Source organism: Candoia aspera, chromosome 4, assembly GCF_035149785.1.
Source record: "Candoia aspera isolate rCanAsp1 chromosome 4, rCanAsp1.hap2, whole genome shotgun sequence".
NCBI classification, from domain to species: Eukaryota; Metazoa; Chordata; class Lepidosauria; order Squamata; family Boidae; genus Candoia; species Candoia aspera.
In genome coordinates this window covers 73103110-73128561 of record NC_086156.1, presented here as the reverse complement: position 1 = coordinate 73128561, position 25452 = coordinate 73103110, and the positions used below count along the sequence as shown (strand labels likewise).

At 38.6% G+C, this 25452-nt stretch overlaps 2 protein-coding genes across 3 annotated transcripts in view; one reads left to right on the top strand and one right to left on the bottom strand.

Annotated features, from left to right (window-relative positions):
* Positions 1–1952: 1952 nt before the first annotated feature.
* On the bottom strand, positions 1953–6130 carry CCDC103 (coiled-coil domain containing 103). The gene is made up of 4 exons (XM_063300539.1): positions 5898–6130; positions 4369–4514; positions 3239–3371; positions 1953–2747 (listed from the first exon to the last, which is right to left on the bottom strand). Exons 1-4 carry the CDS (start codon positions 5925–5927, stop codon positions 2271–2273), a joined length of 786 nt encoding a protein of 261 aa, XP_063156609.1. The 5' UTR covers positions 5928–6130; the 3' UTR covers positions 1953–2270.
* Positions 6131–6217: 87 nt separating this feature from the next.
* The window catches only part of EFTUD2 (elongation factor Tu GTP binding domain containing 2), a 39097-nt gene continuing 19862 nt past the window's right edge, over positions 6218–25452 (top strand). Inside the window, exons 1-14 of one of the 2 annotated variants that reach the window (XM_063300536.1) lie at positions 6218–6284; positions 7371–7479; positions 7826–7994; positions 9284–9362; positions 10250–10325; positions 11590–11655; positions 12180–12215; positions 13282–13372; positions 15474–15556; positions 16604–16770; positions 17745–17869; positions 19273–19336; positions 21202–21292; positions 23738–23873. In XM_063300536.1, the coding sequence (XP_063156606.1) occupies positions 7375–7479; positions 7826–7994; positions 9284–9362; positions 10250–10325; positions 11590–11655; positions 12180–12215; positions 13282–13372; positions 15474–15556; positions 16604–16770; positions 17745–17869; positions 19273–19336; positions 21202–21292; positions 23738–23873 (1288 nt within the window). In that variant the 5' untranslated portion in view covers positions 6218–6284; positions 7371–7374. Of the gene's footprint in view, positions 6285–7364; positions 7480–7825; positions 7995–9283; positions 9363–10249; positions 10326–11589; positions 11656–12179; positions 12216–13281; positions 13373–15473; positions 15557–16603; positions 16771–17744; positions 17870–19272; positions 19337–21201; positions 21293–23737; positions 23874–25452 lie in introns of both variants that reach the window. The other variant, XM_063300535.1, reaches the window with a different exon arrangement.

Below are 25452 nucleotides of genomic sequence, written 5' to 3'. Positions count from 1 at the left end.
AAGTTATATAGTTAAGAGCTAATCACAACTAAGTTAAATTAGAGCAGTTATGGTGAAGATGGCCTTTGGTGTCTGAAGCTTGTGCAATGTCTTCTGTGGAACATTAAGGGATCTAGAGATTGAGACAATGATACAAGTGAGTCTGGTAGAATCGTATTTGCTGGCAGGCTGATTTTTTTTTTTGGTTTTCAGGGTGTGTTGTTTTTTTAAAATTGTATTAAACTGAGTTGGAACCAAAGCCTGGCTAGGCCGCTCAAAGTAGAGTTCAAGGAATGTGGCTTTCCCGGTTCTGAACTAGATAGAAGAAACTTATGGTACTATGGCAGAAGCTTTATTTTTTTGAATGTGGCAAATATAGTATCCCTCTTACAGTTCATCTGCTGTGTTCACAATATGCTAAGCTCCAAAGTCTAATCCTCTTGGTCCAAACATATATGTGGTTCTATGCTGCTTTCTTGAGCCTCATGTGGCACAGAGGGGTAGGCGGCAATATTGCAACTGAAACTCTCCCCACGACCCAAGTTCAATCCCAGCATAAGCTGGATTCTTGGGTAGCCGGCTCAGGTTGACTCAGCCTTCCATCCTTCCAAGGTCTGTAAAATGAGTACCCAGCTTGCTGGGGAAGGTGACTGGGCATGGCAATGGCAAACCACCCTGCTATAGTCTGCCAAGAAAACATCGCGAAAGGGGCATCCCTCCAAAGGGCCAGACATGACTCGGTGCTTGCACAGGGGACCTTTCACCATGCTGCTTTCTTACTACTTTTACAAGAATATCTTTTTTATAGTGTCATTTCTACCTCAGTATTGTGCCCAAGATGACACAAGACCAAACAATTTGACTACTTGCTAACAGCAAAGTTCTTGACAATGCATGGCCTGCATATTTATCTTTAGTTAAATTAATTGTGAAGAGTTGGGGGCACTCTCAACTTGCCAAGGCCTCCCTGGTATATGTGGTATCTCTGATGGGAAGGATGAGAGAGAATGCAAAGGGCAAAGATTAAGTAGAAAGTACTGCATACGTAGGTATTTGATGGACCGTTCCATCTGATACCATGATCCAAAACAACTTCCTTAAATTGGAGTAAGACATCTTGGGATGTCTTTCTTGTCTAAATGTTTTATTACTTTGCTGGGAAGTAACACATTTTTTATTTTCTTTATCAAGACTAAGTTTGTTGGAATCCCAACTAATATAGTATCAAGTTAATATTAGCCTGGATGTACAATACTATTTTTGCTTTGACAGAGTATGTCAGAACATTGCAGATACTCAAAAGCTTGCTTCCAAACTGTTAATTGGACCATTGCTATGGTAAGCATCTAGAAATAGAGGAGACAAGCAATCTATCATACCCTGTCACTGACATCATACGGCTCTAAAGAATAAAGTGAATTCCCTTAAAATGTCTTAATAAAATCCTTTTTATGACTAATACTTTCCTTCAGGTTCTACAGCCTGAATTAAAAGTCCTTCTCTCTAATCCCAGCTGAGTTGCTTGCTATGGTTACCCATTAGTCAGAGAAAAACACTATGCAAATATGCTCAGACAGCCACATTTGAGTTGCCAGTTTTGCTGTGCCTTTGCTACTTCAGGGACTAAGCCTTCTAGCTAAAGCAGAAGATAAATCAAGATGTGTCATAAGAAATATGAAAAAAGTACTGCAAAAACAAATCAAATAGCAAATACTTTTTAATACTTTTCCCCGAGGTGAGGCAGGCCCCCACTCTCCCAGCCTTCTGGAAAGGAGTAAAGACCTGACTTTGCCGTCTCGCATGGGGGGTGAAGAGGGCTGGCCAACCCTGTGGGTGTCTGGCACCTTAAGTTGCTCCCTGGAATTTAAATCAAGAACTTTTTACTAGCTATATTTTTGGAATTCATTACTTATTAAGAAGATTGTTTTTATTGTACCGTTTTACTGTTTTTATTGTATTTTGTTTTACTCCTGTTTTATGTAACCCACCCAGAGTCGCTCTCTGAGTGAGATGGGCAGGGAATAAATTTGATATATAAAATAAAATAAAATAAGTAAAATTGATAATGGTTTAACTGTGTGATTGGAGAAAGTAAAGTTGATATAACATTTTAATGCAATAGAGACAAAAAGCAAGAGGCAAGGACTCTTCAACTAGGTATCTATTCTTCATATGCTCTTCTGTCTTTCCAATACATACTAAAAGGGCTGATGGATATGTTCTTAATGGGCACTCTAGTCCTTCCTTTATGTTACAATATTTCCATATCCTGTGTAGTTATTAATATAAATTCAAGACTTGACCAAGGAGATTTGGTAAAGGCTCATCAGTTCTAGCACTTTTCTTTCAACTACTTCACCACCTTGGCAATGGATTTGAGTAATATCTGTACCATCTTCATTTGGAACCTGTGGAGCTTCAGGAAAATCACCAAGGCCAGTTCCCATTTTTTGCAATTTTTCAAACAACTGCCTGCAGCTTTCTTTCTCGCTCTCACTCAGGAGTTCAACATTTAATCCAAAACGTTTGGTGCCTGATAAATTCTCCAAGATATCCAAGATAGCATTGCAGTCTTTGATGCAAGCATTTTTGCTCAGCACCACTAGAAATTCACCTAAGAGGCCAAAGGCAAGATCTGTTTGGAACATCCGGCCCAAGTTCTCAGATCCAAGTTGCAGCAGGAGGTGATAGCGTTCCTGATTGCTTTTCATACATCTGCGCCAATCTCTGTAGAACTCCGCAGAGGTCTTAGGCAGGTGCTCCAATTCCTAAAGAATTAAAAAAAAATGACATAGGCCCACCACCTAGATATAATTCTACTTTCCAACCCCATAATTAAGAACTCAGACTTCTTCCTTTTATAGGGTGTCAATCATATGTCTTATGGAAACTGAAATTTGAACAGGGCTGGTAGAAACTAATTTTTTTAAAACAAAGGAATGGCACAGGATAGTAAATAATGATGAGCAACCAGAAGTAGAAGAGACCCAAGAGAAGAAAAGCAGAATGCAGAAGCACCATCTCTTGAAAGATATTTCCTCTCACTATATACTTTTGAGTATAACTCTTCAACCAAACAATAAAAACTAGGGATAGAATAGGAGTAGGATAACAATGATTCCATATTCATTGTCAGATTTAGCCAAATATTGAGGAAAACAATCTTCAATTTTTACTGCTAAATACAATCAAAGTATAGTTTTAATTTTAAAAGAACACTGGAGAAAAAACATCAGCTTATAGAGAGAATCACTCTTACCTGAGGCAACTCTATCTTACTCTCTTGTTTGCGATTTGCTTTAACTGCACAGGAGTTCCATAACACATTTCTGCTATTTCCCATTTTGTCCTTTTTCTCCAGAGGTTTCAAATGGGAGGCTAGAACAATATCCCTGCAGATAGAATGGAAGAAGGTTCTAGAGATGTTTCAGATAACATTTCAGCAACAGCAATGTGGTCTAATACTTGCAGAGATGAGAGAGTTTAAAGCTACTAAACTGTCATTTTTATCTAATTATTGAAGATATAGGAAAGTTATCAATTGTTTCATGCATCCTACATGAGCCCTGGCCTCCAAACTGTTAGTCTATGGGAAAGGCAGCTCTACCACATGAAACTCTGGATAACTTACTATAATGTAATATAGACTGAAACCTGCAAGGGAAAAAGGATATGGTAAAGAGAACACCTCTGCTTCCTCCAGTTCTAACCAGTAACGCTAGCCTCTCTGTATCATATACTCCAATTGTTGCTTCTTTCCCTAATAAATAATGCAAAATAGTAAGAGGGAGAGTGATTTAATTGTTAGTTATTTGGCTTCCTTCTCTCAGGTACGCAGAAGTTAAAATTGGAGGTGATGGAAGCTGCGCTGTATTGTTAATGCATGTCATAGAAACAAATACCTCTTCAGTGTTGTCGTTAAGGTTCCTGCACAAGATAGAAGGATTGGACAAGAAAGTCTCCTAGGTCACTTTCCAATCTCTACATTCCATGATTATCATTTAAGATGCTATTTAGTGCGCAACATATCATCCAATATTCTACATGCAGTGAAATAAACATTAAAGAACTAGTAATCTTATGGAACAATTATTACTCTCCAGATTTAACACACTGCAAGTAGGCTATTATAAAATAAATGATTATATTTCTCAGCACCAATAGAGCAGTAGGAGGACAGCTCAGACAATAACTGTTGGTACGAAAACAGAGATGTTACAAATATTGTGCTTTCATCCAGAAGAGCTCAGATTCCAAAAATAACCAGGCTTACAAATACTCACATATTAACTGTGTTAAATTCAAAGGAAGCTGCCCTCATGGATAAATTAATGTCTCTATCCACCTTTTGTATCAAATCAATAAAGGAATCAACGAAAATCAAGAAACCTGAATTCTTCATAAGATGACACTTTCTGACGCACTGCTCGGAACTTAGCCTCATTTTCTCTCTGGTATTTCTCATCAGTAGCAATAGCTTCTTCCAGCTCTTTCTCCAAAGCATGGAAATCTATCATGTCTTCCACTTCGGGAACCTAGGAACAACACAGCTACCCAATAAATTATACAATTGATTTAAAAGATTGGGTTTCTCTCTCAAATAATCTCGTAAGAAAAATCAATCAGCTTCTTATGATTTTCCAAACACACCAATATTTTGTCCCAATTCCCCAAATGGTAAAAAGTTCCAAGTCTAAAGATACATAATAAGCTTCAGTTTCCTTTAGGAGAGAACACTGAAGACTTTGTAATACACCTTTTATTTACAAATATATTAGTAAACAGAAAAAAACAGTAGCCCTTGCACTCAGAGGTACTTCATTTTCAGCCAACTCACAACTGTAAATTCTCAGTATCTGGATTCAGTCATTCCAGTGAACCATGTCTTGTTTTAACCACTGTTTGGTGAATAAGCCATAATGGCAGCAGTATGCTTAATTTAATATGCATATTGCATTATATGTAAATCATGATTTGCTAATCAAGGTGGCTGGGATCATGTACTAAATCAATATTGAACAATCCACTTCATTGTTTAGCATGATGCATAATTCCACTGATGCCTCTTGTCTGTTCAAATTACAAAAATTGGCTCCATGTTGTTCCTCTGCCCTTTGCCTTAGCTCTGAAAAGTACCATTTTCCAACATTGTAATGTGAAAATTAATAAAATAATACATTGCAGTGACTGCTCCCACTGACTATTCCAAATTAGCCATACCCGCCCCCCCCATATATATTAGATTTTTATAAATAACTCAAGGCAACAAACATACGTAATACTCCTTCCTCCTATTTTCCCCACAACAACCCTATGAGGTGAGTTGGAATGAGAGAGGGACTTCATTTCATTTGTTCTAATATATGTAATTCAGTCCCCATCCCCATTATCCTGTGTCCAGTGAACTCATTCAGTAAAAACAGCAAAAATAAATAGAAAAACAGACAGACAAATAGATATGATCTCTCTTGAGTCAATTCAGCTTGGGGTGATTTCACCGCCACAGCCTTGCAAGGGGGTTCTGGCCACACTGTGTAAGGGATTTGCTACTGAATGCACCCCTCTTCTGGGTCTTTTTTTTTTTCAACTTGCAATCTAGCCTACAGCCCTGGGATCTCCTCGTCGACTCCCACCCAAGATCGGCAACTGACGGAACCGAAGTATGTAAATTTAAAATAGTAAGCAAGCAAGAATATATTCAGCAACACTCCCAAAAACAGTAAGCAAATCAGCCCGAACTCATAACACTGTTTTAACTACTCCATAATCAGTGCCGGCGGATTCCACTGGTTTATGTTTTATGTTACTACCCCGAAAACTGATCCCAATTTCCCTCTCCCAAACACGACCGATACCATATAGAACGAAGGGAAGCTTTTCCCGCCAGTCTAGCATTTCGTGGAAACGTGGTTCGATACCTTGCTTCCGCCTAAGCCTCCGGTTTCCATAGCAACTAAGCTTCGGTTGGGTTTCCATAACAACCAGAAAACGAAAAGTCAAGGGAATGGCGGGATGGACCTATGGCCATCGGAGCAGTCTATAATAAACGCCTGATCATAGTCGACGCTCATGCAGGAATTTCCATTTTGCCGAGACGGACCGAAAAGAACCGGAAGTGAATCTCTAAATCTCCCTCACTCCCCAGCACCAAACAGAGGGAAAAGGGTTGAGAATCAATTAGGCCGCTAAATAGACAGCTACATCCGGAGGAAGTGGGAGGGACTTTTTATCCCGCTGTCGCATCGTGCGCCGGGAAGGGAAACGTCTCAAGCAACGCGCGCTTGCTGAGAACGGGAACAAAAAAGGTGTGTGCATGCGTATTTCTTGTATAAGCTTACAATCTAAAAAAAATATTCTTTTTTAAACCGATAACTAGCCGTTAGATTGCACGGTACTTCTCAATAGGCTTAAAGTACGCGCTTCGTACATTGAACGAACTACGGGCTGAAATTAGAATGAACGGGTATAGTAACGCGTAGAGATTTAGGAGAACCCTATCCATGGAAGCTAATAGGAAGGTAGATGAGGGATTTTAGAAACAAGATTTTATACTTTCAAACTGTAGAGAATAAACGTAGACTTGCCAAATCTATACATGCCTGCCTTTATTGATTGCAGCGTGAAAGAAGTTTGTTGTTTATTCGTTTAGTCGCTTCCGACTCTTCGTGACTTCATGAAAGAAGTTAATATATGCTTAATCCTCCCTCTGAAATAAAAAGGACTCAACAGTGAAACCATATACATGCATTCAGATAGACTCGGTTTCTGGGCAATAAAGCTACAGTATACATTTCTGATATGATGCTGTTCCGTTTTCTTCCTTCTTCTTTTTTTTTAAACCCATAATAGAAAGCCATCATATTCTAAAATTGGAAATTGTGGCTGGTAATTTAGAAAAGGTCACTGTTGAATAAGAACAACTAATAAGACTAAGAATAGCTGTTTTTATTCTGGATAAGGTAAATGTTGTCAAATGAGCACAGTTGTGACTGAAAAGGAGTTGGAGAAGGTATACCTGACAATTAAAACTAGGGAGAATGGTGGAAGTTGTTAGGAGAATTGATCAATAAAGAAACAGTTCTTGGGTAAATAAAATAACAGGAAAGCTAATGGATTGGTAGCTAATAATAGGGAGGCTGAAAATATAATGCAGAACCATAAGCAAGGAATAGGCTGTTGAGAAGAGTAGCTTTACATTCTGATAAAGTATTAAGCTTGCAATAAAACTAAGGTGTCAGGATAATAATAAATTGAAAAGTATCCCAATATCAATCCTGCAAGCAGATGTAAGGCACATTAAATAATTAGCAAAGCAATTAAATATTGGAATGATATTTTCAGAATACAAACTAGCTCTGTTAAAGGATTTTTTTTTTCTGTCCAAGACCCAGCAACATGGATACAGACCTGTATGATGAATTTGGGAATTATATTGGCCCAGAGCTTGATTCTGATGATGACGATGATGAACTGGGTCGTGATTCAAAAGATCTTGATGAGGTACTGATTTCATGTTTTTGCTGCAAATAATATTCATGCTTAAGATCACCCTTTAGTTTTTTGTTTAGTTACATGCTTATGTAATTCAATTTCTGTAATGAAGAGATTAAAGTTGTTTTTTTGCAGCTCTTGCTCCTGAAAAAAGTGTGAGTTCGCCTTAATTTTAGGAGTAGCTATGTCACATGTTGCTGAAAAAGCACCTTAGTGTTTGCCAGCATTTTAAAAACTACCCAATGTGCATATCTGTTTGCAAGTTATAACTGTGAATGTATACACCAGCCCTAAATTCTGTAAGTGGGATTCTAATTATTAGCAGTTGGCTGAGGGCAATTTGTTTTGGTTTCAGCCTGATGATGATGACGACGACGACGATGACATGGGAGACCATGATGAAGATCACCCTGGGATGGACATAGTGTTGCATGAGGATAAGAAATATTATCCAACTGCTGAGGAGGTATATGGTCCAGAAGTAGAAACCATAGTGCAGGAGGAAGATACACAGCCTCTTACAGGTAAGAAATTTAAATGGTAGCACTCAATTTCTTGCATAACTTATTACAGTTTTCTCCAACCTTAGCTCAGTTTTGTTGGATTACAACTGCTTTAAAAGCCAGCCAGCTTTCCTGGGAGTGATCAGAGTTTTTTTTTGTTTTTGTTTTTTTTTGTTTATTTATTTAATTCATTTTCTTTTTGGTCTGCTCAAGGTGGCATACTTATCTAATGCTCCTACCTCCTATTTTCCCTACAACAACAACCCTGTGAGTTGTGTTGGGCTTAGAAAGAGTGGCTGGTGCAATATCACCAGTGGCTTTCATGCCTGTGGGAGGACTACAACTCGCAGTCTCCTGGTTTCTACCCCATTGCTTTAGCCGCTACCCCAGAGAGGATCTCACAGTTGTAATTTGACATATCCCAATGACACCAGCTTGGGGAAGACTGTTCCATTAACATGATGAGAAGGCAGCCAAACCTTGGGTAGAAAGGCTAGATTACAGCATAAGTGGCAAATAAAGATGTTTCCCCATCTGAAAGGTGTCCACAGTGCAGGCCTGGAAAGATATTTCTAGCGGCCAGTGTCAGATATTTAGCTCATAGCACCTTTCAGGGCTAGAAAAAAAGATATGTCTGACCAGTCTTAAAACTATTCTGTTAAATGTATTTATCTACTTAAGCATCAATAGGAACTGCCTAACTGTCACTATATCTGTATTCTATCCTCATTCTATCTCAAGAATAGTTTATATAACTTCAATTTAAAAAAAATAAAGAAACAACAACTGAATAGTTGTTTTTTCTTTATTTTTTTTCAAGGAGCATTAAAACACAGTGAGTGTTTAAAAAAATAACTAAAAAACCTCCTGATACTGATGGGACACAGATGTAGCTGCTAGGTACATCTTCCTGTACTAAGGAAATATGTGAAACTCCCAGTACGTGTAAAGCTAGCACTAACCCTTATCAAGAGATCTGTTTTATATTTATTCTTTTGCACAGAACAGCATATATGAACACTGATTTGCCGTGCTATATTTCAGGCTAGATGTTATACACCAGTGAGAACTAAGCCAAAATATATTGTTCTGTCTAATGTGCTATTAGTTACATTCAGTACCTGATACCTGGGAAATTTCTCTTTCCCAGCCTTTTTGCACATAAATCAGAAATCCATGGAATTCAGTTTGAGATTTGTGACACGCAAAGCATGTATTATTGCACCTTTTCCCACTGATCGCTAGGTGACTAAGGAATGCCTTGCTTTCCCTTTAAAGACAATATTTTTAAATGCTTTCTTTTACTGTAGAACCTATTATTAAACCAGTGAAGACCAAGAAATTTTCCCTCATGGAGCAAACATTGCCAATTACCGTATATGAGATGGAGTGAGTAGAACTTTGGATTTATTTCTTTTCCCTCTTCTTTTCCATCCAAGACTCATTATTATTTTTGTTTCTGCCAGTACTTTTCTTATTCACAGCTTTACGAATTGGCCAGTAAAAGATTTAGTGATTACTGTATTCATCTGAACTTGTATCATCTTCTGGGAAATGTAGTCCAGCTTATATGCAATGTGCAAGCTTTGTGAAAGATGCTTTAGTTCATATTACAACACTTTTCTTGTGTTTCTGCACTACCCTTGTAAGCATTAGCCCCTAAACCCATTTTTATGTAATCACCCTCGTACTCAAATACACACGCACACAGAGTGTATTTTACTCATTTTTTGTTGACCAATCAGAAGCCCTCTGTCATATACTAATTCTTTCCAACTTATCTCAGTATCTGCAGAACTTACAATCAGCACTACATAGTTTTTCTTCCCTTCCCCTCCTGTTTGCTGGGAAAGGCCAGTAATGTGAAAGAGAGATGAGGAATGCAGAATATTACACCAGTCATAACACCAGACAAGTTTCACTGGACTTTAATTGACATTGATGCAGCAGTTGTGCAGCTGCTCATCTTGCTCTCTTCCTGCCTCAGTTCAGTGGGGCAATAATCTTGCTGTGTACATTTTACTATGAGAAGAACTCTTCCATTTCGTAGAGAGACTTTGAGAAATCATATCCTTATCACTCCAGCATTGGGAAATTCATTTAAGCTATTTAAAGACACAGCTACAAAGTAAAGATTCGCAAAAACTGGTAAGGCTGTAATGATTTTTCTGCCTCTGACAAGGATGAGGTGAGAGACCAAAGCAGCTGTAAGGAAACTTTCTTTGGCAGTGATTACCACTAACGGCTGTTTCCTCTCTTTGATCTTCTTCTCTTAGTTTTCTCGCAGATTTGATGGACAATTCGGAACTGATCCGGAATGTTACACTTTGTGGGCACCTACACCATGGGAAGGTGAGCATCAGTTAACATGCTCACTCATAAGGTTGGCTAGTTTGTTTAATAAATGTGGTAGTAAAAAAAACTTCCCTGTAGAGATTTAGGGCTCTGTAAAATCATTCTAAGCGTTATTAGTCATGAGGGAGTTAACTCTGATGTCTCTAAGATGCTCTTGAAGCTATTCCTTTCAGTAATGCGTATATTTGAAATGTATTATTGTCAGTGCAAGAAGATGCAGTAATCACTTCCCAGACTAGGAATAGCTCTTTGTTTTTGAAGCTTTGTTTGCAAGGCAATAGATGATGTTTTGTTTGCTGGAATTATCAACATGAATATCAGTTACATTGGACTTCTGTTGATTATTTTTGTAGGAGTTTTTAATGCATTTAATTTAAAGTGAATTGTATGTTTTTAAATAATTTAGTAAAAACTGGTAGTGCTTTTCAGTGATTGTGGCATATTTATAACAAATAAGGCATGGTTTAATTGTAGCATTATGACTCTTCCTTGTAGAAGTAGTTTCAAAATTTGGTTGTGTGGAAGGAAAAGATACTGAAGTTATTTGCCTGCCTACAAGTGAAGCTGGGATAGCTACACTTCCATAAAATGCTATGGAAAATAGATGCAGAGTGGGGAAGAAAATGAAAAGGCAAACATTTATTTATTTAATAATAATAATAATCGAATTTATCACCACCCATCTCCCAAAAGGGACTCTTTTGAGGAGTGTCATTAGATCTAGGAAAGAATGAATTTCTAAAAGAAAAGTTATTAAGAGGGCAAGCAAACTGTCTAGTGGATGTGGGGGTATTAAAAAAATGCAAGGCATGGAATAATGGTCTTAAATTACAGGAAAGCAAATTCTGGTTGAATGTTATGAAAACTATCAGTAAGAACAAGGAGCCATTTACTAAGAATAAGAGTAAGCTCCTTTTCATTAGACAGATTGACCATTGAAGATGCTTTACGTTGGCTTCCTGCACTGTTGAACTCTCTTAGTGAATAGATTTCTGTTTTATACACCTCTAAAATATGTGAAACAGGAGTGTCTGCAGTGTGTGTCAGAAGAGTCAAAATGGTGGTCCCAATCACCATCTTGATTTTTTTAACACTCCCCATCCCCCCACCCCCATGCTGCTTGGTTGCATCCCAGAATATGGGGCCCAAAATATTGCTCGTAATTGGTAAAAAGAGCTATGAAGCCACATCTTTATGCTTCTTGGACTGGGTATTTAGCTAACCGATGTGTCATTTCTTTTTCCTTTTCTAATGCCTTCAGACTTGTTTTGTGGATTGCCTGATTGAACAGACACATCCTGAGATCAGGAAGCGATACGACCAGGATGTAAGTTACCATGGTGCTTTGTTTCCATTCTTTGGGAAGTAGGTTTATGGCACTGTAAAACAGATAAAAGTGATTAGTCTTCCAATTAGATAGTCCATTATTCTTGGATTGTGTTCAGCAGACAGGCCAGGTCAGTTTTCTTGGGACTTTGGTGCCAGGAGACACAGGTTCAGGTCTACCCTCTGCCATGGAAATTCAATAGTGATTTTGGGCCCCTCTCTCAAACACAGCACAGCTTCACAAGACTGTTAGGATGAAATGAAGGGTGAGCCCCATATAAGCAGTTTCAAGCTCTTGGAGGAAAAGCAGGTTATAAATCTAAAGAATAATAAAATCATAAAACACAGCAGAGTATTCCAGGAGCAGATCTCTGAGACCTCTCATATGACATACTGAGAGCATGCTGGAAAAACAGAAGTAAAGGAGAAACAGCACTCACTGTTACTAAGATGGTCTGGATGAAAATATTCTGCCTCCTTTAATCCAGTCTCTGAGCAATGCTATTTCTGTTTTATTTTTCTCAGCTTTGCTATACAGATATTCTGTTCACCGAGCAAGAGGTAAGTATATTTAGGTCTTTAATACTGGTTTATGCCCTTTTGGAAGTGATTCTTTGCATCTTGCATATTGTGCTGAATTACCTATTTCATTATATTCCTGCAACATTCTGAAGTACAAAAAACTATATAAAACCACACAACAATAAGTTTTGGTTCAACTCTGGCAAAAACATAAAAAAGCCTGTTATATTAGGCAAAAAGTCCATTTTATTCGGCATATTTTTTTCTGCAGTGACCTATCAGATGGCCCATGTAACTTCATAAAAACCCCTATTTGCTGTTAGCGTCTCTGGAACTAAAATTAACTTAAGGAATAGGAAACATGTAGGTCTTAGTTGTTACTGGACTACAGTTCCCAGTAGCCCCATCCAGCATGGCTATGCAAGCTAAGGCTGGTGGGAAGTTTGTTTCAGCAACATCTTGAATGCTACAGGTTCCCTATCCCAATCCATATTTAATATTTTTTTATACTTCAGTACTTGCATAAGGAAGCAGTTCCATTTACCTCAGCAGAACCTCCTGTCAACAAGTTTCACTGGAAAACATCTTCCTTTTCTCCCCTTCCAGATATAAATCCACACATTTCAGGTTTTTTTTCTTTTGCTATCCTTTTTCCCCTTAATTTTAAAAATTCCAAATGCTTTAGCTTTTCCAGGAAGGAAGATGTTGTAACTCCACATTGATTTCAGTTGTTCTTTTCTGTACTTTTATTCTGGTTTTTCTTGGGAAAGGGGAATTTGATCTAACCTAGAATGCATATAAATGTAAGGAAATTCCAGAATTTTTATTCCCCTGCCTATCTATAGCACAAAACCTAGAAGAAAGGTCTCAGGTTCTCATACCTTTATCTATTTTGGAGCTCCAGGATTTTCATGCTGTGAAATGCCGTATAACAGCATTTATGCCGTATAACTATCCTTATGTCTTAATGTTATAGTTCCAGAAATGTGTGCAATTTTTGCTTATTCTCTTGTCATTTCTTACCATCCTCTGTCCTAAATTATGGTCTCTGGTTTCAGATGAAAAAGTTATTTCTACCTCTATCATGATCTTGTTTTTCTTTCAGAGGGGTGTTGGGATTAAAAGCACACCAGTGACCATTGTCCTCCCAGACACCAAGGGCAAATCATTTCTCTTCAATATCATGGACACACCTGGTGAGTTGAACTGGCAAGAGACCTACGTATAAGGCAGCCGAAATTTGGGCTAAGAGGTTTTTACCCTGCTATATTTAAAAAGAGAATCTGCAAAAATGATGGCACAAAAGGATAAATGACATGCAACAACCGCAGTTTATATATTTAATGACATGCAATTCTTGACATTTGTACCTCCTGAAGTTCTACTAGAGGGAGAAAGTTGCAGTCGTGAGCAAAGTAACAGTATGAATTGTCCTATTATTGTCCTAGAACTGTAGTTAATAAAGATGTATTTAATTACTGGATTTATACCCTGCCATATTCAAATAACTCTCAGTGGGTTACAGTGAATACAATGAAATGACAATTTAAACATCTACGTAGAAAATGAACATAAATGACAATAAATAAATGAGTGAAATATTATAATAAAAGTAACTCAAGAAATTAAGTTGGCAAGAACATGAAAATGCTTTCTGAAATAATTTGTTTTTTTAATAGTTTTAGAAAACTAAAGAGAGGGATGAGTCTATCTTCAGTGAGAAGCCATTCCAAAATAATAGGGCTGCTACAAAGAAGCAGCGTTGCCTAGTGTTGGCTCTCCCCACCACACCAGTAGCTGTTTCCTACAAGATCTGATAGGTTGAGCCGACGTAAATACAGATTTACATCGTTCTGTAGATACAGAGGACCCAAGCCTCGAAGGTCTTTATAGGTCAATACCAATATCTTAAATTATACTCAGAAACGTATAGCAGTCAGTTGCGGAATTTGTGTTACAAATTCCCAATGTCATGTCTCAGTAAAAATGCAGACCATTGCATTCTGGTCCAGTTGTAGTTTCCAAATTTTCTTCAAGGGCAGCCCCATGTAATGCACTTTGTACTAATCCAGTCAGGTAGTGATGAGGGCATGAATTGCTGTGGCTAGGTCCTCTTGCACCAGATAGGATCACAATCAGTGCACTAGCCAAAGCCAAGGAAAGGTCCCCTTAGCTATGGCCTCCACCTTTTTTCCTAGCAGAAGCTATGAGTCCAGGAGAAGTCCCAGATCATGAACCTACTGTACTCTTTCAAGGGTAATGCCTGCCAATCCAGAGATACGCTGGCGTTGACATAGGACCCCTTTGTATAAGCAGCAAGTTCATCTCATTACAGTTCAGCTTGAATATGTTCTCCCATCCGGACCCTTAAAGACTCCAATTACTGTGACATTGACAGCATCTCCCCTACAGCCTGAGATGACAATGTAAAGTTGGGTGCCATCAACATATTGATGATACTGCATCCCAGACTGTTGTATGACTTCACACAGTGGCTTCATATAGATGTGAAAAAAAGATGTGTATCTTTTGAAAATGATTTGAAAGGAATTTTTGGAGCTCACATCATCATAGTACCTCATTATTTTTCAGGCTTCTAGGCCAGCCTAAGGAAAATGGTGCTACTACTTTGAGAGTTATGTTGACTTTAAGGAATGGATTCCTTAAAATAGTAGCATTTTTCTAAAGGCTAGCACACAAACCTGAAAAAAGAGAGGCAGTTTTAACAAATAGCACAGAGGTACTGTGCTTGGACAAGGTCTGAAGATCTTCCAAATCATTTTTGATGTAGGCGCAGCCCTACTATCTAGCACATGAAGATGCAGTTACACTGAATGAAACCATTGGTCTCACTAATTTAGCATGGTCTCTCCACTAAGGTCTTCAGAATTTTAAATATGTTCTTTCTAAGCTTACTTAGGGTGCTATAGGTTGTACTTTATATTTTATGTACATAAAGTCTGCAGATATTCTGTGACAGAGCTGCAAGTTTTCCTTTCCAAAACAAGCTTCAAGCCAAGACATATTCAAGGTTTACCAATTCAGGGGAAGCTCTTGTTTTCATGAATTTCTGGAACACTGAAAATCAGCAAACTCTTTAAGGGTATTTTGATGTCGGCAGTATTCCCTTTTTCACTGTGGGGTGTAAAGAATGCCTTTGACTTGCAGCATTCAAAGCTTTGAAGCACAATGGGCCAAAGACTGATTTCTCATGCTCTAATTAACCTCATTTCCTAAGAAAAGAATGTCATGATTTTCCATTTCTGAATTGTGGTTTTTCTTTCTTAACTCCTAAAGGCCATGTAAACTTCTCTGATGAGGTCACAGCAGGTCTTCGCATTTCTGATGGTGTGGTACTTTTCATTGATGCAGCTGAGGGGGTGAGTGTGTGTGTTCTCTTAGGTTGGGAGCAAGTACACAGATTATCTAGGCAGAAAGGAAGTTCTTTTGTTAAAAATTATAGCCAGCACCAAGAACAGTTAGTTTTTTCCAAAATTTGAAAGCAGGATGTTTCCAGCCTAAATGATTACATAAAATGAAAAGGAGAAGTGATGATAGTGTTTCAAGTATCAACCCAGGTCAGGAAAAGAAACGTGTTACATCTACAGTTCCCAAACTGTGTGTTGCAGTGCCCCAGGGTGCTGCAGTGAACTCACAAGGGTGCTACTGGATCGCAAACTACTAGCTTGAGGTAGTTTACAGTTTTGGCCTAGGGGCATGATGAAAAAATTACCAAGACCCTAAGGGTGTCATGAGGCGAGAAAGTTTGGGAGCATGTGGGTTACATCATTAAATTTACCGGAAATTTCTGAAGCAGTCGGGCATTTGAGCCTCAAGGTGGTTTCTGAAATCTCTGTTCTCACAATTTCAAGAAAAGACTTCAGAGGCCAATGTCTTTCTTTCTCCTCCTTGTGAGCCATTTGAATTGGTAGCTCAATCTGTTAAGCATGAGTCCCCTTTTTGGGAGAGATGGGTGGTGATAGAAATTTGAAAAATAAATAAAATAATGCACCTACACCTTTTGCTTGCTAACTTCCTTATGTGGTATAGAGATTTGTTTTTGTGAAAAGTCATTGTCTTAAAAAAAGACAATGTTGCAGTAAACATTTTTATTCTAATATTTATATTTATATTTATATTATAGATAGATAGATAGATAGATAGATAAGGACTGCATTAAGGAGGACATGGAATGCGTGAACGCCACCCCTGAGAATGCCTTGGGCCGAGCCAAATGGAGACAGATATGCCATAGTGTGGGAAAAACGCTAAGAAGGTAGGTAGGTAGATAGAAAGATAGATAGATAAGACAGACAAGCCTACAGTTGAGCATTCTTGTTCTGTAGACTGCTCCTGCACCAGATAAGGTTTACTGTTTTCTTCCTCAAACCCTACCTGGTGCTCTTACCTATTGTGTTTCCATTTAGGTCATGCTCAACACTGAGCGGTTGATCAAGCATGCAGTGCAGGAAAGGTTGGCAGTGACAGTGTGTATTAACAAGATTGACCGGCTGATATTGGAACTGAAGCTGCCACCTACTGATGCCTATTATAAACTGCGGCACATAGTGGATGAAGTCAATGGCTTGATCAGGTACAGAAATGGGACTATTTGTAATGGATATGCTTGAATCCCACAGCCTCAACATTTGATGTAGATATTAACTAAGAACAATAGCGAGCTTCCTTAAATGTCAAATTTTTAAAATGTCAAATTTGGGAAGATTCATATCCCAGTGGTTATTTTAAAGTATATGATTTTCACCTATTTTTATATTTATTCATCATTCAGGACCCCCCCCCCCCCCGTTTAAAATGTGGATCAAGTGTGTTGAAGACTTCACCTTGTTGCCTGACATTCCAAAGTTGGAAATCCTGTTGTTGTTGTTATTTATTAAATACATATGCCACCTGACTTCCAGTGACTCCATTACCTCATGGAGATTAAGTGCCAAACTATTTCATTTTATTTCAATCCAGTTTTTTCTCTTCAAAGCACAAGGCAACATATATGGAACCATCCTAATTTTTTCCTCACAATATACCAACCTTGTGAGAGTGGTTGGGAAGAAAGGGAATAAGTGGCCTAAAATTCCTCATAGGGTGCCATGACTGAATGAAAACTTGAACTTGGGTTTCCCCAGGCCTAGCCTAGTCCTATTCTAACTGCTGTGTCACTGGATATTGATGACAAGTGCAAATTATTTGCATTTAGCCAATTAGTTGGTTAAAAGGTAGACAAATTAAATTGGTTTTAACCAGTTAATCAAAACTTCATTAAGCTTACCACTGGGAGATACTGAAGGAAGTATGATGGAACGTTATTCAGTAAATAAAATCTGTGTGTTGTTTCATATCATTTTACTTCTTGTTACCATAATGAAAATAGTCTAGGTAACCTAAACACGTACATCTCAGTTTCGTTGACTAAAACTTGTCTTCATAGATGGTAATTAATTCAAAACAATGAATTTCCTGGCAAAAGCTTTGGTTTGAGTTCATGTTTATGTTACAATCTTACGGTTTCTCTTGATGAAGTTGTCTGATTTCAAACTTCCTTGTTTTCAGCATGTATTCCACAGATGAGAACCTGATCCTTTCACCTCTTTTGGGCAATGTCTGTTTTGCCAGCTCTCAGTACAGCATTTGTTTCACGCTGGGTTCTTTTGCCAAGATCTATGCTGATATGTATGGTAAGTGTCAGACAAAATGTGAGTTGAGAAATCCTGGTCTCTTATCCAAAAGAGATTGCAAAATCCAATTGCAAAATCCAGATGTTCTTTATCCATGTAAGTGTTTGTTATATTTTTACTCTTTTTAGTGTTGGTATTTAAGTACGGGTTGTGTATATGTATTTAGATTTAGATTAGATCTAGATATTAGAATTCAGCAGATCACAAAATGTCAGGTCCAGCCCAAGAACAACAAAGAATCAATCCAGCCAAACTTCAGTTCTTTATTTGCTCACACCATATAGACAGAATCTTGCCAGACTAAAGCTACTCTACCTAAGGGAAAATAACCTGGGAGGCTCTAGGGCATGGCTCTTTGAACCTCTTAGTCTTCCCATGTTCCAGCTCCGGACTGTGTTTTATCTTGCTCCCCTCCTTGGAATGCGCTCCCTCCTTCCTGAGAACCAGCTGCCTTACTGTAGTCCATCACACAAAATAACAGAATATTAGATTTCCCAAGTGACTTTTGAAGCACTTCCATTTTTACCTCAGTGACTTCCTTGATCTCTTTTTCCCCAGCTCTTTGCATCCCATGCAAAAACATCTAGCAGCTAAAGAGTTGTTATTGAATAAGAACTTCTCATCTTGTCTCTGCCATAGGCTCATTTCAGTGTTCTTGCAAGGATTTCACACACTACATGCTCGTGCTACATTCGTGCACCTATACCTGCTCTCGGGCCATTCTGATCTCTTGCACCTGCTTATGTTAGTCCCTTTTGCATAGTCACACTCCTCTCTATTGTTTCTTAATTCTCAAATCCATTTATTAGATCAACATAGCATCCTCTCAATTTGTTCCTTCAATTTGTTCCTTATTACACACCCAGTTTTCAGTCTCCCAGTTCTGTCTCCCAATTAGCAGACCACTAAGCAGTCTGTTGCATCTGGAATTGTAATTTGTGTATGCTGATGTTCAGTTTCAGTTGGTAAAATTTCAAGTTGTGGTGGGCAGAGAAGGGCCACTGGTAAAAAGGATTCCAAGGATGGAATGCTGTAACACATAGACAGAATACAGGCCTCTGGTCACAGGTTGCTTCCTTCAGTATTAAGACCAGAAGGGTGAAATAAGGTCAAAAGTGTTATATCCACCGTGAAGGGTTGTAACTTTTTGTAAATTACCCAGTTGCTTACTGAGGGGGAAAGTCTCATATTCAGAGGCAGAATTTGGATTCTGTGGTATCTTGAGAGGTTTTCCTTCTCAAGCAGCAGCATTTCCATTTTCAGTGCAGTTCCTCATTAAGTTCTATTTCATTTTCTCATCCACATTAGAATGGAAAAGAGAAATAAACTATTGGAAACTGGCTATTGTACAGATAGTTGTAACTGAAGTGAGAGATTCAACAACTTCTTTCTGCTTGTTACAGGAGACATCAATTACCAGGAGTTTGCTAAGCGACTGTGGGGAGATATCTACTTCAATCCCAAGACGTAAGGAGCGACTATTTTTTATTGTCTCATTATTTATTTATTTATTTATTTATTAGATTTATATGGCCACCCATCTCAAATACATGACTCTGGGCAGCTAAAAAATATTTAAAGTGATAAAAACGTACACAAAAAGGTAAAACACACAGCAGCCCAGAACTTAAAAAAAAGTCAATCATTACAACCAAAAATAGGCTCTGTTACACACCTGAACCCCAGGCTTGAGTGCAGAACCAAGTCTTCAAGGCTTACAGAAGGCCAGCAGGGACAGGGCCAGTCTGAACTTTGGAGGGATGATATTCCAGATGGTGGGCGCCACAGCAGAAGGCTCTCCTCCTGGGCCCTGCCAGCCAACAATCTGTCGAAGATTGGACCCAGAGTGTGCCCCTCCTGCTGGACCAAATGGGACAGGTAGAAACAACCAGGAGGAGATGGTCCCATAAGTAACCCAGCTTTAAGCCACAAAGGGCTTTAAAGGTGACTACCAGCAACTTGAATTGCACCCGGAAGCAAACTGGTAGCCACTGCAGCTCATGGAGCAGTGATGTCACATGCACCAAAAAACAGGTACTATTAACTGCCTACACTGCTGCATTCTGCACTGGCTGAAGTTCCAAATGCTCTTCAAGGGCAGCCCCATGTGGAGTGCATTGCAGTAATTCATTTGGGAAGTCATTACAGCAGAAGTGACCGTGAGCACAGCCTCCCAATCCAGGAATGAGTGCAACTGACACACAACTCGAAGCTGTGCAGAGGCTCTCCAAGCCACGGCTGCCACCTGCTCCTTGAGCAGATTGTGCAGTGGTTCTGTCTGAGGAAGTGCAACCCCATCCACAATCAGAGATGGAAGGTCCCTGGAATGGGGAGGTGCAAAACCCAAAGCCGTGGTCTTGCTAGGGCTGAGCTGAAGCCTGTTGTGCTCCTTGCTGGATAGGCTTTCCCTAACGCAGCTTTGTTTATGGATTACAAATTCAGCATTCCAAACTGAAAACAACATAGGCTGGAGTTGGCGGGGTACGTAGTGGTGTAGCCTGACTTCCCCACTGGAGTTGGGTCGAAGTACTGCTACAAGGGCCTGGAACAAGTGTGGTTTATGTTTGTGGTATTTTTGCTGTTACTGGTGAGCTATGGGGTGAATGGATGCCTTGGCCTGAGAGAGGGGAGCAAGGGATTTTTCTCTTCTGTGGATGCACATTCATGCAGAAATGGAGTGGAATATACAGTATTTATGAATGAACAAATGCATTCCTGATTATTCTGGCAAGGAAATCAAACTCTGCTTTCTCAAGCACTCAGTACCTGAATCATTCCGGGAGAGGTTTTCATAGCTGTGGTAGCATTCCACCTGGCATCTAATCTCCAATTTCAGTCACCTGATGTTCAAGAGCAATGTGTCCTAACAGTGAGACACACGCTGAGACAAGGAGTAGTACTCTAATGTTTATTACTGCTACATAAACAGAATCCTAACAAACTGAATAAGCGTGGGAAAAACCCAGACATATAAACCCCAAAGGCTAAGGCGGGCCTGATCAGTGTCTCTTTGAATGGTTGCTTAATTCCTCAGTACTACGCATGCGCTTTACAGCCTGGATGGGAGCCCCCTGCTCGCCATCCTTACTCATGACACAATGCTTGACAAAAAAAGTGAAATTGTAGCTGCTATTCTGATCTGTCCTAATAGTCATCTAATAATTATAGTTGGGAAAATAAAATTGGGGCATTGTTGAGTTTTGCTTTCCAGTTACTTTAATACATGGCTAGAATTTTCCTAAGTATCTTGGTACAATATCAGAACAGGATTTTTAACTAGGTTTGATGAACTATCATGCATATTCAGTTATGTATCATTTTGTACTTTCTAGGAGAAAATACACTAAAAAAGCCCCAACCAGTAGTTCCCAGCGAAGCTTTGTGGAATTTATTCTTGAGCCTCTTTACAAAATACTGGCTCAGGTATGTTCATAACTCTGGTGAATGTATACATGTCTTTTGATTGGGAATATTGAAACGCAAGCTGTTTTTACAATATGGGAGACTTGTCATTTCAAGAAGAAAGATGGAGCAGAAGAGAACTGCTCCTTCCTTCCCACGAGTGAAGCATTTTGGGTATGTGCCTCAAGCGGTGATAGACTTTATTTTGCTACATCTATTTAAGCAACAATATGACAGCCATCTGCCAGCACTTGTGTAGTTATATCTCGAGGGTAGACTAGAAAGCTTCCAAAATCTCTTTTAGCTCTGACATCTGTCCTGTTTGCACAAACTTCAAAAAATATAGTGTTGTTTCTTTTCCTTACTTCAAAGTCTAATCTTGCCCCATTTCCTGTACTGAGAGATAAACTAGTGGGCAAAAACATCCCGGAAAGAGATATGGAAAGCTTTTTAATGAAGCAAGCAGTTAAAAAGTTCTGTGGGAGACTTGTTCTCTAGCAACAACAAAAAACAGACAATCTGCAGTGGAACTAACAAATTGAGACGGTGCATTAATCTCAGAAGAAGAGGAGGTTGGGAGGAAGCATTGTATTGTTTGTGTAATATATTTTATTTCAAAGCAGCTTACGAGCAAATTAAAACTATTCAAACAGAAAGTTAAAATTGTTGATAAAAGCATACATTGTATAAAATATGCCAGATAAAATAATAAAACATACAGTAAAAACAATAACAGAGTAAAAAGCTGGCCCTCTGAAGAGGATCTTGGTATACAAGTAGGAGTGTAAACAAAAGGGCATTCCTTCAGTTATTTTAGATACAGTTGCAATCGAAATTATTCAACCCCCGTTGCAAATCAGGTTGATTGCCAAAACGTACAGACTTTCAGCTGTTTGCAATGAACAAATCAAACAAAAGCAATTGAAATAGCTCTACACAACAAATGCTTCAAGTGGTGTCCCCAAAGTCAACTGAAAATGCAACTTATCATGACTTCTCCAGTCTCAAAATGATTCAACCCCTTCATGGCAAGCATCTTCAGTACCTAATAGAGCACCCTTTTGCTGTTATGACCTGCTGCAAACGAGATGCATAGCCAGACAACAGCTTCTGGCAGCGTTCCTGAGGAATCTTAGCCCATTCCTCATGAGCAATGGCCTCCAGTTCAGTAATATTCTTCGGTTTGCATGCTGCAACCGCCTTCTTCAAATCCCACCAGAGATTTGAAGGATCTCCTCAGGAACACTGCCAGAAGCTGTTGTCTGGCTAAAGTTATTTTTTCAGCACCATCATAACTTCAAACTGTTGCTGAATGAGGCAGTTAGTAAGCGAAGACTACCTGTATGGATTTTTTAAAAGATAAGAACAAATCAGCAAAACCAAACCTTAGTATTTCCTTAATATTCCTCCCACACATCAATATATTCAGCTGAGATAAAACAGTCACAATTCCCTTGATTAGCATAAACCATAAAATCAGACCATGTATTAGAGAAGGCTTTAACTTGTCCATTATGAAGGCGAAGATGCTAAGTCAGCTTCTCTGCTATGGCAGTGTGCCAGACGTTCTGAAACCAGAGCTCCAGTAACAGGTTTACCTTCCCAGTGTTTAGTTATAGACATTCTGTCGGCAGTCAGCAAAAATACTACTGATCCTTTAGAGAGAATATCTGCATTGGACCCTAGAAATATATTCAACAAAGCAAGCTGTGGATACACATTAATTATTTGATTCATAATTTTAGAAATCTCCAAGAACACCTCAGATCAAAAGGAAAAAACATAGGAAAAAACTGCCACAGATGGAAATATGTGTCTTTTTCTTCACGGCCACTCTAAGATAAAGAGGACGTTTTCTTATTCATACATGCTAGTTTATAAAAAAACATATACCATATGGAACAATTTCAGAAGATTTTCTTTAATTTTGGCCAAAGAAGAAACCACTGGTTTCTATTTTATTCCACTTTTGATAGTTAATCTTTTTGTTAATCTTTTGTTGGAAATCCTTTTCTCAGGCCATTTTCAGACCAATGAGGGCTGATGTGTTTGTTTCATAATATTACATAATTTAGAAATAAGACCTTCAGATGAATCTGGAAGGTTCAGTGCCAATTTTTCAAAATTTGTCAAGGATCTGTTTGCTTGGGTCTTTATTTCTGAATTAAAAAGGAAAGATCTAAACTGTAAGTGGTGTAATCAGGTGCAGTTTAGAGGACTTAGTTCATTGATTATCATCTCTAAATTAATAGCTTTGCTGGAATAATAGAAGTCCTTCAGTCTATATGATTGCTTGTTGGCCCCTGGCTTAAAAAGTAAAGTGACAGATACAGGGAGGGAGGAGGCATGAGTCATATTCAGATTGTCAGTGTGAATCACTATTGCCATCCCCTCCAATGAATTTAGTATCTTTTGAAACTTCACACCTACATCTTTCATTCATTTTCCTGCCTCCATATTGCACAGGTAGTTGGGGATGTTGATACCACCCTGCCTCGAACTTTGGATGAACTGGGAATTCACTTGACCAAGGAAGAGTTGAAATTAAATATCCGCCCCCTCCTGCGGCTTGTCTGCAAGAAGTTCTTTGGAGAGTTCACTGGTAATTATACTTCCCATAATTCCCTAAATCCTCCCAGCCAAAAGATAGCTAAACATGTGTTGCTGAAGATTTCTTTAGCAATAACTCCTCAGTGTAACCTGACAGAGGTGGATTTAGCATTAGAAGGAATCCTTGATTCCAGACAAACTGACATAGAACACAATGAGTTAAAGCCCTAACCAGGAGGATGAAAAGAAATCAAACAACACTTGTTCTACCACAGAGATGTTCCTGAGTGCGATGCTTTATTTTTTCTAGAGAAAGAAGGGCAGCCATTTGTTTATATGGGAAGAAGTCAGAGAGACCTGATTTGGATGTAAGCCCATCCCTGGCGACTCCAGTGTTTTTAGCTCATTAAGTGCCCTTGGGCCAATCACTTTCTCTCATCCTAATCTCACAGAGTTGTTAGGATAACATGAGTTTGACTGGTACATAAACCTGGACTTTAAAAAATGGCAGCATTAAAGTATTATAAAATTTAAGTGTATGATCCTGGGAATGTCTCAATTGTATTCTCTGCTCTTTTACTGCATTCTTTACAGCATTAAAAATTGTTATTAGAGTGGACCTCATAGTAATAACATTAGGTTCCTTGTGTTTGTTTATATATTCAAGGATTTATTAGGCTCCTTTCTGAGCACAACATGGTTTTCAAAAGGTTTTCAACGGCTAAAAATGTACTTAATCAGAACTTTAAAAGAAACGGTCTTCTTCAAGCACTGCACAGTGATTAATGTGGGTTGCAGTGAAAAACTATTCAAAGATTTCTTGAAAGTTGAAACAAAAAAGCTATATATAATGTCACCAGAGAGTCTATGTATGCTGCAAAGTGTAATTTCTCTTGTCTATAATGAATCCTGTGCATCTCCATTTCAGTGAGTTACCCTAATTTTTTTTCTTTAAGTATGAATATTGATTTATGTTTTCATTCTATTTAGAATCCTTATGTGATGTATGATTCATTACAATGCAACAGTACAACAGCCTCTTTAAGTCTCAAAATCATACGTAAGAGACAATGCCTGGGTGAACAAAAACAGTTTAGCTTAGCGTTGGAAAAGTTGTCAGGCGCCAAGAATGCAGTCATCTGTAGAAAATAGTATTCCATCATTGGGGAAGGATAAAGGGGTGCTGCCAGGAAAGTTCTTTCTCTTCTAATAGACAAATCTGAATTTCTGGCAAGACTCTGCTTCAGAGTCTTGCCAGAAAATCATGTAGGAAGTAGGCTGGTATGAGATGAGGTGCATCCTCAGTTATTTAGGTCTTAAATTATTTTAGAATTTTAAAACTTTTTATCCACACCTTGAATTGGTCCTGGAATCAAATAAATAACCAATGAATTTTTATAAACCTCAGAATCCCTGCCAAAACTTTGCTAGATATATTTATAAAATACTTGTCTTGTTTTGTGTCTCCTCATGGAGCGAGATCAAGAACAAACTATGTATCTCGTGTCAGAAATAAATTGTTGGGGAAAATCGTCTGCTTTTTTTCCATCTTGCCTGTAAAATGCAGAGGTGTTGACGCCATTCTGCATGTTGTACACTCAACTGTTTCTGGCACAAACCAAACCTATCTG